General features: G+C 49.4%; 1 protein-coding gene across 1 annotated transcript in view; it reads right to left on the bottom strand.

Annotated features, from left to right (window-relative positions):
• Positions 1–13,576, bottom strand: part of IFT172 (intraflagellar transport 172) — a 37,352-nt gene that overhangs the window by 7,574 nt on the left and 16,202 nt on the right. The window contains exons 18-39 of the mRNA XM_086875230.1: positions 13,075–13,182; positions 12,479–12,563; positions 12,067–12,159; positions 11,667–11,744; positions 11,052–11,300; positions 9,430–9,508; positions 8,927–9,047; positions 8,412–8,556; positions 8,248–8,337; positions 7,748–7,845; positions 7,382–7,517; positions 5,910–6,026; positions 5,170–5,312; positions 4,472–4,565; positions 4,160–4,224; positions 3,844–4,024; positions 3,218–3,327; positions 2,641–2,770; positions 1,937–2,035; positions 1,459–1,568; positions 900–963; positions 184–270 (exon numbers count right to left, since the gene is read on the bottom strand). Of these exons, the coding sequence (XP_086731356.1) occupies positions 184–270; positions 900–963; positions 1,459–1,568; positions 1,937–2,035; positions 2,641–2,770; positions 3,218–3,327; positions 3,844–4,024; positions 4,160–4,224; positions 4,472–4,565; positions 5,170–5,312; positions 5,910–6,026; positions 7,382–7,517; positions 7,748–7,845; positions 8,248–8,337; positions 8,412–8,556; positions 8,927–9,047; positions 9,430–9,508; positions 11,052–11,300; positions 11,667–11,744; positions 12,067–12,159; positions 12,479–12,563; positions 13,075–13,182 (2,482 nt within the window). The remainder of the gene's footprint in view (positions 1–183; positions 271–899; positions 964–1,458; positions 1,569–1,936; positions 2,036–2,640; positions 2,771–3,217; positions 3,328–3,843; positions 4,025–4,159; positions 4,225–4,471; positions 4,566–5,169; positions 5,313–5,909; positions 6,027–7,381; positions 7,518–7,747; positions 7,846–8,247; positions 8,338–8,411; positions 8,557–8,926; positions 9,048–9,429; positions 9,509–11,051; positions 11,301–11,666; positions 11,745–12,066; positions 12,160–12,478; positions 12,564–13,074; positions 13,183–13,576) is intronic.

Here is a 13,576-nt window from a genome sequence, read left to right as displayed (position 1 = left end):
ATCACAAAGTTTAAACACAATATGCTTCCAGGTTCCAGCACTTCCCCACTCAGCCTGACTGGCCATGATGGGCACAGTGGCACGGTGCTTCCTGAGCCCCTGCAGTGGCTCTCCATGCTGTCCCCCCCAGTCCAAGGCTCCAGGACCCCAGGTCTGTCCCTGAGGGCTTACACAGGCACTCACCTGCTTAGCTGCGACCTCCAGGCACTTTTCCCACTGCTCCTGCTTTGCATATATATCCAGAGCTGCCATGACATCAATTCCCACCAGCTAAGGATGGAAACAGCCATAAATTCACTGTGCAGGCCAGGCTTCCCACTCCCATCCAAGCAGGCATCAGGTCACCCATGTCTTTTTTTCTCAGACACACAGTCTCTTCCCCTCCACAGCATGAAATCACAGAGCCTGTGTGACCCATCTTCCATTGAGGGGGACCTGGGCAGGCTGAAGAGGCTGGCCCGTGTGAACATCATGAAGATCAACAAGGCCAAATGACAGGTGCTGCATCTGGGTCAGAGCAACCCCATGCACAGATGCAGCCTGGGTGGAGAATGGGTGGAGAGCAGCCCAGAGGAGGGAGGACTTTGGGGTGATGGTGGACAACAAATTGGACATGACTTAGCAATACGTGCTTGGAGCAACCCAATCAAGTGCAAGGTGTCCCTGCCCAAAGCAGGAGGTGGAATGAGACAAGCTTTAATGAGATAAGGATAAGCTTTAAGATTCTTTCCCACCCAAACTCGTCTATGATTCTGTTGTCTGGAATGCAGTAGCCATGGCTCACAGGCACATACATACTTCTCACTCATAGTCAGGCAAAAGGCCCATGAGAAAGGCCCCAAGGATCTGCACAGGTCCTGGCATCATTCTCTAGGCTGTGAGACATCCCAAATACATACCGAATCCACCTTTCCTTGTTTTTTTAAATACTCCTTATAACGTTGGTCCACATACTCCTCTGACCTGTGGGTAGAAAGAATCCCAAAAGGCAGCAAGAATCACGTCTTGCATCAGTGCAGAGACTAGACTCAACTTTGGAACTCGTGGACCTCCAGCTGTGCTATGTCTTGCTAGCAGGCTGGAGGTGCACAGATGGACGGGGCAGGAAAGGGTCTAGGCAGCTCTTCACAACATAATATGTGAGGAGAACAAGGGATCACAGGGCTTTCAGAAGGAAGTGCATGCACAGAATTATGGCAAAGGAGATAGGGATAGGGGTGAAACAAAAGGGGATAACGATTTTTGTGGGATGTGTGGCAATAGGAAAATGTCAGAATGTTAAATGGCTTGGGAAGGGTAGCTGTGGAGAATGTACCCTGTTGAGCCTGGAAAGGCCACTGGAATGTTTCCTGTGAATGCAGGAAACCTAGGGGCAACAGGACAGTACAAGACAGGACAAGGGATCAGCTGGAGGTGGGAGAGGGAACAAGGGTATAGTTTGCAAAGTTCAGGGCATACCTGGGGTCAAACTCCTTGGCCATGTGCTTGGCTTTGCTCCACTCCTCCCCTTCAATGAAGGCATCAATAGCTTCTTGGATGAGGTCCAAGTTTAGGTAGAGCTCAGCTGCCTGCAGGGACAGTTCCATGGGAGACAAAATTCCAAAGGGTTCCCTGTATCCTGGGCTGAAGCTGGTGCTGGACCACCACACAGACACAACGGGAAGTCTCTTCTCAAAAGATAAGCCTTTCCTCTGTTTCCTGCCTCCTCCCAAGGCCTGGGTCTCACTGTTCCAGGACTTGATTGATTGACTGATTGATTGATTCATTCATTCATCTCTTTCATCCTCCTTGAAGTTTCTGCATGGTCTACCTCTAGATAAAGCCATCCATCCACCCATCACCCCAGGATGTGACTTGACCTCCTTCCCCTGGACAGAGCTCTCCATTCCAATGTCACTGCTTCTTCAGCAGTGTGGGGGCAGGAGCCAGTCCTCACCGTGCTGTATTTCTTCATGGCCACCAGCTGAGGAGCCACAGTCCGTGTCACTTCCATGCTCTGTGACTGATCCAAGAATTTCACAGCCAACTCAGCAGCCTGTGTAGAGAAATTGTCAGCAGCTCAGTTGATAAAAATGGTGGGAGAGTAGGATAAAGCTGGGAAGTGCTGAGTCCCAGATAAAAGACTGACAGCTGGAAGCACCTGAGTGATGGAGGAAGGGGAGACAAGTCAGAGGAGCAAAGCCCAGCTACTCTCACGCACAGGAGATCAGACAAGGACAGAATTGTTGATGAAGTTGGACACAGGGACAAGGGCTGAGGGAGAGGTTGTCACAAGGACTGGGTGTGGGAAGTTTGAGCGAGAACACAGTGCAAAGGCTGGTGGCACAGAGCACAAGGTGCCCCTCTAGCAAGGACTGAGTCATAAAGTGCAGCTCTTCAGTGCAGGGAGCCGTGGGCACACAGGCATGGGCCTGCCACAGGCAGTGGTGCCAGAGCAAGGGAGGCAGCACCATGCAGGATAAGCACAGCCTATCACAGCTCAAGAGAACAGCTATGAAAGCTTTCAGCCCTGCAGTCACTGCAGCCTGCAGGCTCTCCTGTGCCCTGCAGTGACAGGGATCTCAGAGGTGCACTCAGCTTGTGGAAGAGTTTCCAGGCAGAAGAAGGGAAGGTGAAGGGAATCATAGCCCCTGATGGTACCTTCAGTAAGCACTTCTCCACCAGGATGCTGTTGCTGGGATCCCGCACCTTCAGGTAGCAGTCCACGGCCCTGGCGTATTCCCCAGCCTGCTCCCATTCCCGTGCCTGCTCCAGCAGCCCTTCAGTTCCGCTGCAGGGAGGAATGCAGGCTGTGAGCAGGACAGGGATGCTGCCAGAGATCCTGCAGGCAGTGTGTAGGGTGTGGGCAGGGAGGTGCACACTACAGGTAAGCAGGGACCTCAGACAGAGGGGGGCATGTGACAGAGAACATGAAACAGTCCTGAGGAGAGAACTGACCAAAGACCCTGGGGAGATGCAATGGCAGTACAGGACACCATGGAGATTTGTAAGTGTGGCAAAATGCCATCTAGGAGACCTTGGATGGCAGAAATAAGCCTCCCAAAGCAATAAGAAAGGATGATAGGAAACGTATGCAGTAAGAAGTCCAGAGTCCTCAAGAAGGAAACAAGCGGATTGCAGGGATCCCATCAGGCTGTCTCTGTAAAGGCATCAGCAAAATGGCCATGGGCAAGAGCTTCCAGGCTATTTCCTGCAGCCTGACCACAGCACTCCTTACCTGGAGCCCTTCTTGCTAGCCTCTCTGCCACACTCCTCCTGTAGCTCTCCCAGTCGACTAGGCATGTACTCCTTGCAGATCCGCAGGGCGTCGCTCCACATGCCGGCCTCCTGCACAGGCACAATGGGGAGAAGTTTTCACCAGTTCACCAGGATTCCCCACACTCCTGCCATCACATAACACATCTATCCCCTCATGCCATCTTGCCAGAGAACCGACTAGAAGAAACAACCACAGCAGCACCACCCAATTCTTTCCTCCCCCAAAATGGCACCTATGTCTATCCACTTCCCCTGCCTACCTCAGAGGAACACGCTCATCCATTCCAGCTACCTCAGTGGAATGGGCACTTAAGCCTCCAAATGCACCCACCTGTGCTACACCAAGGACCACCCCTATTCTGACAGGATACATCATCTCAAACTGTGAGAGCCTGAAGCTATGATGTGAAATCCAGTGGTTCAGTCTTCAGGTCAGAATTAAGTTCCTCTAGAAACCCTGAGTAAATGGTTTCTCTCTGGCTACTAAGCTGACAGGGGGAGCTGGGAGGAGAATTTCACTTTTTCATCTAAATAAGGTTCTTGTCCAGTGAGGAAGGCAATGACATTGGTATGGACTGCACTCACCTTGTAGTACTTTATGGCCAGCTCAGGTCTCTGTGCTCGGAGGAGAAAGGCCTCTGCCTTCTGGAACTCTCTCTGCTCAAAGGCAAACTGTGCCTGTCCAACAAGCACATCAGCCACGCTGTCTGGGTCATGAGCCTCAGCCACACGCTGCGCAGCATCCCAGTTCTGGTTATGCACAAACCTGGGAGGATGAGACGTTACCAGGACACGAGATTTAACAAGGATGAGAAGGAGCAGCCCAGTGCTGGAGAGGCAACCAGGCTGGCATTGCATGGAGAGAGCAGATGCAGCAGGCCAGGATATGGAGGACACATACATCAGCACAGCTTCCTTGGGCTTCCCAGCTTTAATGAATTCTCCTTCAGCCTCTTCAAATTTGCCCTAGAGGAGAAGAAGTGGTTTGTTTGCACACCTTCCTGTTCTGGTATCACCACATGACCTCCCCTACTGACCGCAAGGCAGGGAGGATTTATGACACAAAGGAGCGTGGAGCATGGTGCAGCCACAGGGAGCCCTTTGGACATGCAGTGACTGCAGCCAGAACTGTGACTGCTGCAGCAGCCCAGGGACAACTGCTCAGTTACCTGAGAGACTAGAGAACTTTCACCAGTTCCAGGGGGAAAATTACCTCATCTTCTAGGAACATGGCATGCTTTAAGTGGATGTCTGGCATCTTTTGCTTCATGGAGAGGCGGGCCAGTTCAAAAGCAAACTCAAAGACCCTGCAATGAAAGAAAGAAGGACTCTGTGCTGTGAGTATGCCTTCATCAAGGAAAGACATTGAGTAAAGCACGAGACACATATGAGGAATACAGGGAGTCCCGAGTGAATTAGCATGGCCTGTTCCTCCTGTTCCTGACCAGGAGCTTTTGGAGTCCCCACTATGGAAATTTGGATTCTTCACACCTGCTTTTAGAGCCCAAGAGATGTGGGAGCCTCGGGAAGAGCAGTAATGACTGGCCATACAGGCAGACACTTGGCCAGCTGCAGAGCAGGGCCAAAGCTTTTGTGGCAGGCAGTTACTTCTGGTGACAAGAGAAGTACCTCCTCTCATGCCCAGAGTCTCTCACAAGCCTTCCACTGCATAGGTTAAGAGACAAACTGCATTTGCCTGCCCAGTTCAGACTTGGCATTTGAGAGACTGACACAAAGATGAGAAGTGGGATGTGTCAAGCACATGGAAGGCCTGCGTGAAGCACGGTGGGGTGGGAAGACATGTCATTTTCTGGACCTGCAGCTACCGTATGCACACAGTTATCCTGACCCACACATTTTTCCCTCGTCAGGCAGAGGGGAGGGAAGCGTTGGGTGGAGGCACCTGCGTACCCACTGTCTGTTGCATGGTCAATGGCCATCTCCAGAAGACCAAATTTGCTGAGGAGTTTCACAGCTGCCTCTCCACCCAGGCTCTTTGCCCACAGATAGGCCACGTGCTTGTGGGAGTTTGCACCCCCATGTGCCTTGGCGACCTGTCCAAAGAAAAGGAAGTGGATGAACCCAATGTATCTGTTTCACCTTCAGCAGATTTAGCCCCTCTCATGTGTTGCCTGCCACCACGAGGGAGCACCAAAACCATCTGTTCCCTCTCAACAAACCCTTCTGCTGCGACCACCACTGTACTGGTGAGTGGGAGAGTAAGATAAAGACATGGATGGTGCAACAGAACAGCTGCTGCCTCAGCACAGCCCACATCACTCTTTGGACAGAAGTCACCCCAGCATTCCAAGGCAACACTGAAGAGCACTGAGGCATTCCATGGCCACACTGAGGAGAGCAGTGCTGGGGGGGCTGTGGCCAGAGCAACACCTCTGAGGTACAACAGGATGCAGTGATCAGGGGCAGAGCAGTACCTGCAGGAAGGCAGCACAGCAGAAAGGTCAAACCCTGCTTTTGGAGTGCAATGCTGCAGACTGAGAGGCCCATAGGCTTCCAGGGCTGGGGCAGCTCTGAGGCTGGGGAGTGTACACCAAATGTTCTGAACTTGCAGTGAACAAAGCAGTTCCTACCAGGATCCCACAACCAGAACCTGACCCCTGCAGAGGTGAGAGGCTGTGAATGATTATTACCCTGTATGCTTCTTCCCACATGTCATTCACTCGGTACATGTTCACTGTGCTCTTCCAGTCTTTGGCTTCCAGGTAGTGGTACTCAGCCTCCTGCAAGCGTCCCTCTGCCTCCAGCTCCTGCAGTCAGAGGCCATGAGATAGTGCCACTTGTGGTGGTGCATTCCCCCCATCTCCTTTCTGTAGGGTGGTCTGAGAAATGTTAGGCCTTGGCCTTGAAAACACCACCTGGGCTCAGCTATTCCTGAGCTTATCACAAACACTGTCTTGCTCCCAGAAACTGATGCTGTCTAATGTGCTTCTGTTTTCCTTATGACCAGCCTTGGAAAATATTCTTATTGCCTGAATGGCGTAACATTCCTGTTCTCACACTTTCAAAGAAAATGCCAACCCAAACTCTGGCCAGGATGAAACATTGTTATTACTGAAGCCCACTCTCTTCTGACCCAACAAACAGCAGTCCAAAATGAGACCCTTCTGAGCTCTCCTGGGACCACAGTGCGCTGCAATCAGCAATCTCTCTCTCTGGGCAGGGGGCAGGACACCTCCCAGAGCCAGCAAATCCTCAGGTTTGCTATACCTGGAGGATCACCAAAACACCACATGTCCTGGGCTGACACCCTCACTCCTTGAGGCCCGATCCTTCACCCTCTGGGAAATGCAAAGGCCTCCAAAGTGAGGATTTCACTGACCTCTGGAGGGAATTTTTCACGGGTACCTTGTAGGCACTGACTCTTTCTGTCTGAACACATAAAGATGCACATATGCTATAGCAAATCTGAGAGAAATGCAGCTTTCTTAGATGTTAAAGTATCTTGGAAATCTAAGTTTGGTCTGTAAGTAAGGTTAAGTTATAGTTATAAACTTACCTAAATGCTAAGTGTTGTTCTTTTGCTAAGTTATTAAACCTAAGTTATAAGCTAAGTGTTGCTAAGTGTTACTCTTCTGCTGAGTTGCTAAGTGTAACTTTGAAGTTGTAAAGTTAGGCTAAATGCTGTTAAGTGCTATTCCTCTGTTAGATTGTTAAGGTTAAGCAATAAATTAAGTTAGGTATAAGTCAAATGTTTTCCTATGTTAAATTGTTAGGCTAAAGGTATAAGTTAAGTTAAAGTACTCCTATGTTTGAACACTGTTAAGATTTTAGGCTGTGTTCTTTTTTATCCTTTCCCATATTGTCTTTTGTCACACACACACACACACACACACACACACACACACACACGGAGATAGTTCTCATTTAATTTGTTTTGATTGCCTCGATTTTGTTTTGCCTGTTTTCCCTTGTTGTGCCTTAGCTGTCCTGTAAGTAGAGTGAATCTTGACAACAAACTTGTTGTGCTTTGATGCTTAATATTAAACCTGACTTTTTCTCATGCCCCTGCCACTGATTTTTCAAGCCATCTCAAACACTTGTTCATAACAACAATCTTGCCCCTGCTTGGCCTAGCTGATCCCCTGCCATGAGATGCACTCACCTTGCCCAGGTGCAGGTGAGTATCTCCAAGTAAGTCCTTGTGGTACTTGGCTACTAGGCAAACCATCTCATCATACATCTTACACTTCTTGTACATGGTGATGGCCAAATCAGGTTCATTCACAGTGATGTACAGCCTGGGAACACAAGCACATCCGAACGGCTCAGCCAAGGACAAAACCAGTCCTTGAAATCTTTCTGCATCCTGAAATATCAGCTTTAGCTCTCCATGTGTGGAGAAAGTTCCTCTGACCATTCCAAACCCAGTCCCAAATTCCCCTTGTAACCCAGGAAAGGGCTTCTCCTCACTACAGCAAATTTTTCAGGGCTCAGTCTTGGACTGATACCAGTACTGGAAGAACCTCACCTCTCTGCTTCTTTGTACTTGCCCTGTCTCTCCATCTCCTGGGCCTGGGTTATGTACAGCACAGTCACGTCCTCCTGGCTCATACACTTGAGTGCCAGCTGCCAAAAGGAACACACAGGGGAGAAATGGACAGCAACTTCCTGACACATGAGAGTGAAGGAGAAAGGGAAAACATATTTCCTCATCTGACAAGCAGGTATCTGTGCTACATGCTCTGAAAAGAATGGGCAGTCACTGTCAGAAAGCACAGGATCAGCTCTTGGAGAGGGCCATTTGTGCCAGAGGTACACCCACATGGGGCTGTGACAGAGAGAAGGCCACGGTCAGGATGGGACTGTTGGGAATGGATTTGTTGCTGGCTACTGGATGTCCCTGCAAGTGTATTTGGGAAGAGTACTGGTTGACCAGGTACAGGTGCACAAGGCACTACCACCTCCTGATGGAAAACACATCTCACCAAGTGGGGTGAGGTTCACAGAAGCTCTAGCTTCTGACTTTACCTTGTGAGCCTGTTCCCAGAGCCCAGCCTGTGTGTACATGTCAATGGCATCCTTGGTCTGGCCTCCTTTAATGTACAGCTCCTCTGCAACCTGCCAGGAAAAGACCACACTCAATATATCCAAAGGACACACAGAGCAGTGGTGATTGTGGTCTGTGGCCTCACCTGGTACTCCTGTAAAGCTGCATAATGCTGGGCAATCTTGAGGTAATATTTGGCTGCTGTCTGTTTGTCCTGCAAGTCCAAAATGTAGATGGCCTTCTTCCACTGCCGGGCTCCCAAAGCTGCCTCAATGGCCTTCATTGAGCACCTGGCACCAAATCCATCAGTCTTTAGAGCCACACAGCAGGCATCTCCTCTAGCTAAGCTATGACAGGGAGACTAGAGCACTCTGCTGCTTGTTTCAGCTCTCTGAGTTAGAGCAGCATAAAGCAGCTGAGTAACTGGCAGTGCTAAGGGGGATGAAAGAACTGGGACAGCAGGGAAGAGCAATCAGCACTCTAAGACCTTGGGAGAGATGTGGGAAGGCATCAGTGGCTGGTGCACACAAGCAAAAAGGGCACTGCTAAGCAGGGTGGTGGGGGTTCATTCAGGCAAGCCCCCTGCTGATAAAGGCAAAGGTATCAACTTTATGCCCCTGCCAGTATCCTTCTGCTTATACAGCCTTCCACTGCTCCCACCTGGCTTCGATGTAATGGTTAATAGCAGCATCCAGCTGTTTCTGCTGCACCAGATGGTCTCCCCAGGCCTCCTCCAGCTTCACAACTTCTGCAGGAAATGCCAGGCGAGCCAGCTCCACGGCTGTAAGGGGAGAGAAGAGTTGTCATGCTGAGCCCAGTAGGGAAGCAGAACTGTGGGGCAAACATGGGCCTTGGATCTGGCACAGAAGGAGGGCAATGGTGACTGTCCAAGGCACTCCAGCTCCCATGGGTCACAGGGAGTAACCCCGTGGAGAGCTGGGTTAAACCCGTGCTGGTGCAGTCGGCGTGGTGAAGGGCTTGGCAACCCTGGGACCACATGTGCAAGTACACTTCTCATCATCAAAGTAACATTATACAATAGGTGGAAGCTGCAGAGCATCCAGGCATCTCCAGGCTCCAGGGCAATATTTCATGTTGCCACCAGGCCAGAGTACCCAGGCTCCTGCTGGAGGTGAAGGGGAGGAACACATCAAGCACAGTACCTTTCAGGAAGGCACTGCCCTTGCCATAGCACTCCAGAGCCTTCCGTGGGTTCCCAAGCTTCTCAAACAGGTCTCCAGCCTAATGACAGATACAAGCTGCCAGTTTCCAGAGTCACCATCCCCCCACATCATGCCCTACCACTTCTATGCACACTCCTGCACCAGCTCTGCCTTCCCAACTAACCAAGTCTACGGGGATTAAGGAACTTCCAGGAAAGACAGCATGTGCCAAGACAATTGTCCTCCCTGCTGATTGACCCCAGCACAGACACCCAGGCAGACCAAGGGCTCATTCCCTTCAGCACTGAATGGTGGCAAGACCACACATCTAGAGAAGAACTGTAATAACAGAGTAAGTATATACCAGCCTTTCCTCTATTTGTCCATCTCTGACAATCAGCACAGTAGTAGCTGCCTGAGTTTGTCATGATGCCCTCCTCACATCATCGTATTTAATGGCTTTTGACAGACTCTACACCTCCGTGATTTGTCCAATCATTTTTCAACTATTTGTAATTTTGGTAACAACATCCAGTAGCTGGGAGCTCGTTATTCTTTCAACTGAAAGCTTAAGACAAGATGACAGGTTTGAAAAACTACAAAGTTCTCTTGCATCAAAATGAAATGGCCAAAAAATGCTGAAGATAAACTGAGACTAAATTTATAAAGGAGAATAAAACAAGCTAACAAAAAGCAGTGCGTTTTTTTCACACATCTAACTGAACTGGGTAACTCATAGCCAAAATTGTAACTTAAAATCTACGTGTGGTTCAAGCAATAATTTGATAAGCTCCTGGAAGTAAAATCTATCAAGAGCTCTTAAACACAAAAGTAGAGCTGTTCAGGTATGTTATAGGCTGCAAACTGCTGGATCCCATGAAAACACACTAAGGGAAGGCACGACCCTGTATTTGCCTGCCCTGTTCTTCATTTTCCTTTCTTAAGCACATGCCAGAGGCCACCGCTGGCCAGGATACTGAGCAGTGAGCAGACTCTGCACTGCTTTCTTACATTAACATGATTATGTGCTGTGGACAAAAGCACCCTTTGGTTTTAAAACTGCCACCGAACAATAAGTTATCAATTTCTGGTGTTATTAGACACAGAATAATCACATCCTTTCTTTATGATATTCGTGGCTCTACAGTCTTCAATTCCTTTGTTTTGCTTCCTTAACTTTTGCATTTAGACTATCTTTATGACATATTTTATTCTGTTATGAGGACACACTGATGTTTCCACACTGATATCGAGATTTCAGTTTGATTCACGATTCTGTTCCTGTTGATTCCCATCTTCCTAAGGGCCTCCTTATCTATTACTGACACTCTACAATCTGGAGACATGTTTCCAATCAGATGTGATCTTTTTCCTGATTAATAATAGTAATTCCAGACCTCACCCATGCGATCTTTTTCCTGATTAATAATAGTAATTCTAGACTTCACCCATGTGCAATGGATACAGTGAGGATTTCCTAGTAAGTGTTAACTACAAACTTACCAACACAGAATTACTTCTGCTACCTTCCAGCTCAGTCCCCCTTGTGTCTCACGGGTGCAGAGGATGGGGAAGGACCCTGATGCCCCTAAGCTGAAAGCCCAATGGGAAGGGCCATTCACCTGTTCATAGAGTTCCCCTCTGATCAGTGCCGTGGAGATCCTATCGATGACATCCACATTGGTGAGCAGTTCATCCCTGTCCATGGCTAGCCGTGCTGCTTTGGCTGGCAGCCCTGCCCGCAGATATAAGCTGATGGCTGCCAGGTAGTCTCCCTGTCCCTCTTGGACCTCCCCAGCCTTCTCTTCCTGCTGGGTATCCAGCAGCCACTGGTAGTAACCCCGACGCAACTTCTCCAGCATTGGGTGTCCCTGTGGAGAAACACAGAACTGGCTGACCTGGGTACAATGAGATATTGTCCAGCTCATCCTGCAGGCTCTGAACACCTGGTCATAACAACAGGCCTCTTGTTGTCCAGTTACCAGAAACTACAATTCCAGCCCTGTGTACCACGGCACTACCATTCTTTTCTGAAGCCACAGATACTCCTAAACCAATTTTAGCGGCTTTTTTCTATTCATACAGGTCTTGCAACCCAGTGCAACCTTCCCTTCTACTTGGAGCCCTTCTAAGCAGAAACAAGGGAGGGCAGATGAAAAGAATACAGACCCTGAATGGACTCCCAACCAGAAGATTTACCAAGCAGGCTTATAGCCCAGTGCAGCAATATTCTGTACCTTGGCCTTGGCCACCACAATGCATTCATCCCACATATGCAGCTCCTGGTACATGTCCATGGCCTCCTCTGTGGCATTCTGTGTCAGAAAGCAGAGCATTAACCCAAAGGCTCCAGGTTAGGAGCAGGCACATTGCCACAGAGCTCTCACAGCAGGCAGGGTTAGATGTGCACTTGAAAAAGTGAACTGTCTCCGTTACTTGAACATACATCCTCCCTCCCACTCTTCATGCATCTCAGGGTAATCCTACACCTCAGAACAAGTGGAGAAAACTCACTTCTCACTTCATGGAGAAAACTCTTCTCCTAGGAACAAGCAGCATCTACCTTTCCTCTTGGGACACACACCTCCCTGCCCACAAATAAACAGAACCTTTTCCACTCCTTGTTCCTTTACTCACTTGTTCCAGGAAGATCATCTCTGCCAGCTTGTAGTTCTTCTCTAGCATGGCCAAGCGGGCCCGCACCAGGTAATGATCTGTGCCATCCCCACCCTGCAGACAACAGCAGCAAGCTCAGTTTGCTGAGGGAAAGAACAGGCTGTAGAGTGGAACATGGAGGGCACTGCAGGTGGAGGCTGGGTCATTACAGAAACAAAAGAGTTGAGAATCATAGCAGTGAAAAGCCAGGACAGTATAAAATGGCCAGCCTTGAAAGGGACCTGGCAACTGTGGATGGAAGACAATGTCAGCAGTTTCTACATGAAGAGGTACTGGTCTGGAGCATGGCACCGGTGAGCGAGGATACTGAAGACAACATGCGAGTGTTTACAGGAAAACTGCTGCCCTGCAGAGCAGGAGAAGTTTGACTTACGTGCTCCTGAGCTGCCTGGTCAGCAATGACATTGGTTTCATGCAGAAATCGAGCCTTTGCCATGTTTCCCAGAGCTGCAAAGCACCTGGAAAATGCAAAGCAGTTAGTCAATAACCAGGTTTTGTTGCCCACTTTTGGTCCAAGATAGGAAAATCAGAAACTGGGCAGCAGGCTCAGATCAGCAATGCAGGAGGTGAGGGAGCCCTACTTCAAGAGAAGGATTTTGCCAAGACCTATATTCAGATGTGCCCACCAGCCCTGCTCCATGGGAGAAGCCAGGAGCATGACCAAGGCTCATGTTTCACATCCCCAGGCTTCAACAATGCCTCAAGCTTGTTCATGTCTGTCAGCTCTCCTTGCTATACACAGCTTTGGGTTACCATCAACAAAAATTTATGCTAGAGAGAGGTCTTCTCACCCCTGGTCCTGGCATTACCGGCTGGGATGAAAAGACAAAGTCATGGCCTGACACAGAGAACATGTAAATTTCCAGTGCAGTCAATATTCCAGACTATACACAGACCCGCATCTTTAGCTGGACCCTGGCTTCTGGGACTCAGCAAAGAGCATGTTGAAGCCATGAAGATGTGATGTACCTCTCTGCAATGTGCAGCTGTCTCGCTTCCAAAGCCAGTCTGCTGAGGGTCTTCCACATGGCTTCAGTCTCTGTGGACATTTCCAGTGTCTCCAAAAATGCAGTAGCCCTTGAGACAGAGAGATTTGCATATTTTAGTGACAGAAGAGCTCTCTGGGGAATATCCCAGACTGTGAGACAGGAGCTTCCTAACCAGAGCAGCACTGAAAACAAAGCCAGCTCTGAAGAGGACAGTGTAACACACAGCCTGACAAAGTAGGGGAAAATTCAAAGATCTAGGTTATTCCTGCCTGGGCTAAGGTACTCAGAGGCAGATGCTCAGCACAAGGCTGTAGCAGTGCGGGACAAATATAAAGTGTTCTGTCTCATACAAGTCCCTGCTAAGGAAGTCTCTGAAGACACAACAGTGCTATGAACACATGAAGTTTTCACCCCTGTTCACTTTTAAAAGGCCTCTAAGAGTGTCAGCAGTACCCAGGTGGCTGCCATGACCACTTCAGGAA

The sequence above is a fragment of the Cyanistes caeruleus genome, chromosome 2 (genome assembly GCF_971803275.1).
Source record: "Cyanistes caeruleus chromosome 2, bCyaCae1.hap1.1, whole genome shotgun sequence".
Taxonomy (NCBI): Eukaryota; Metazoa; Chordata; class Aves; order Passeriformes; family Paridae; genus Cyanistes; species Cyanistes caeruleus.
This window is presented reverse-complemented; position numbering and strand designations above follow the sequence as displayed.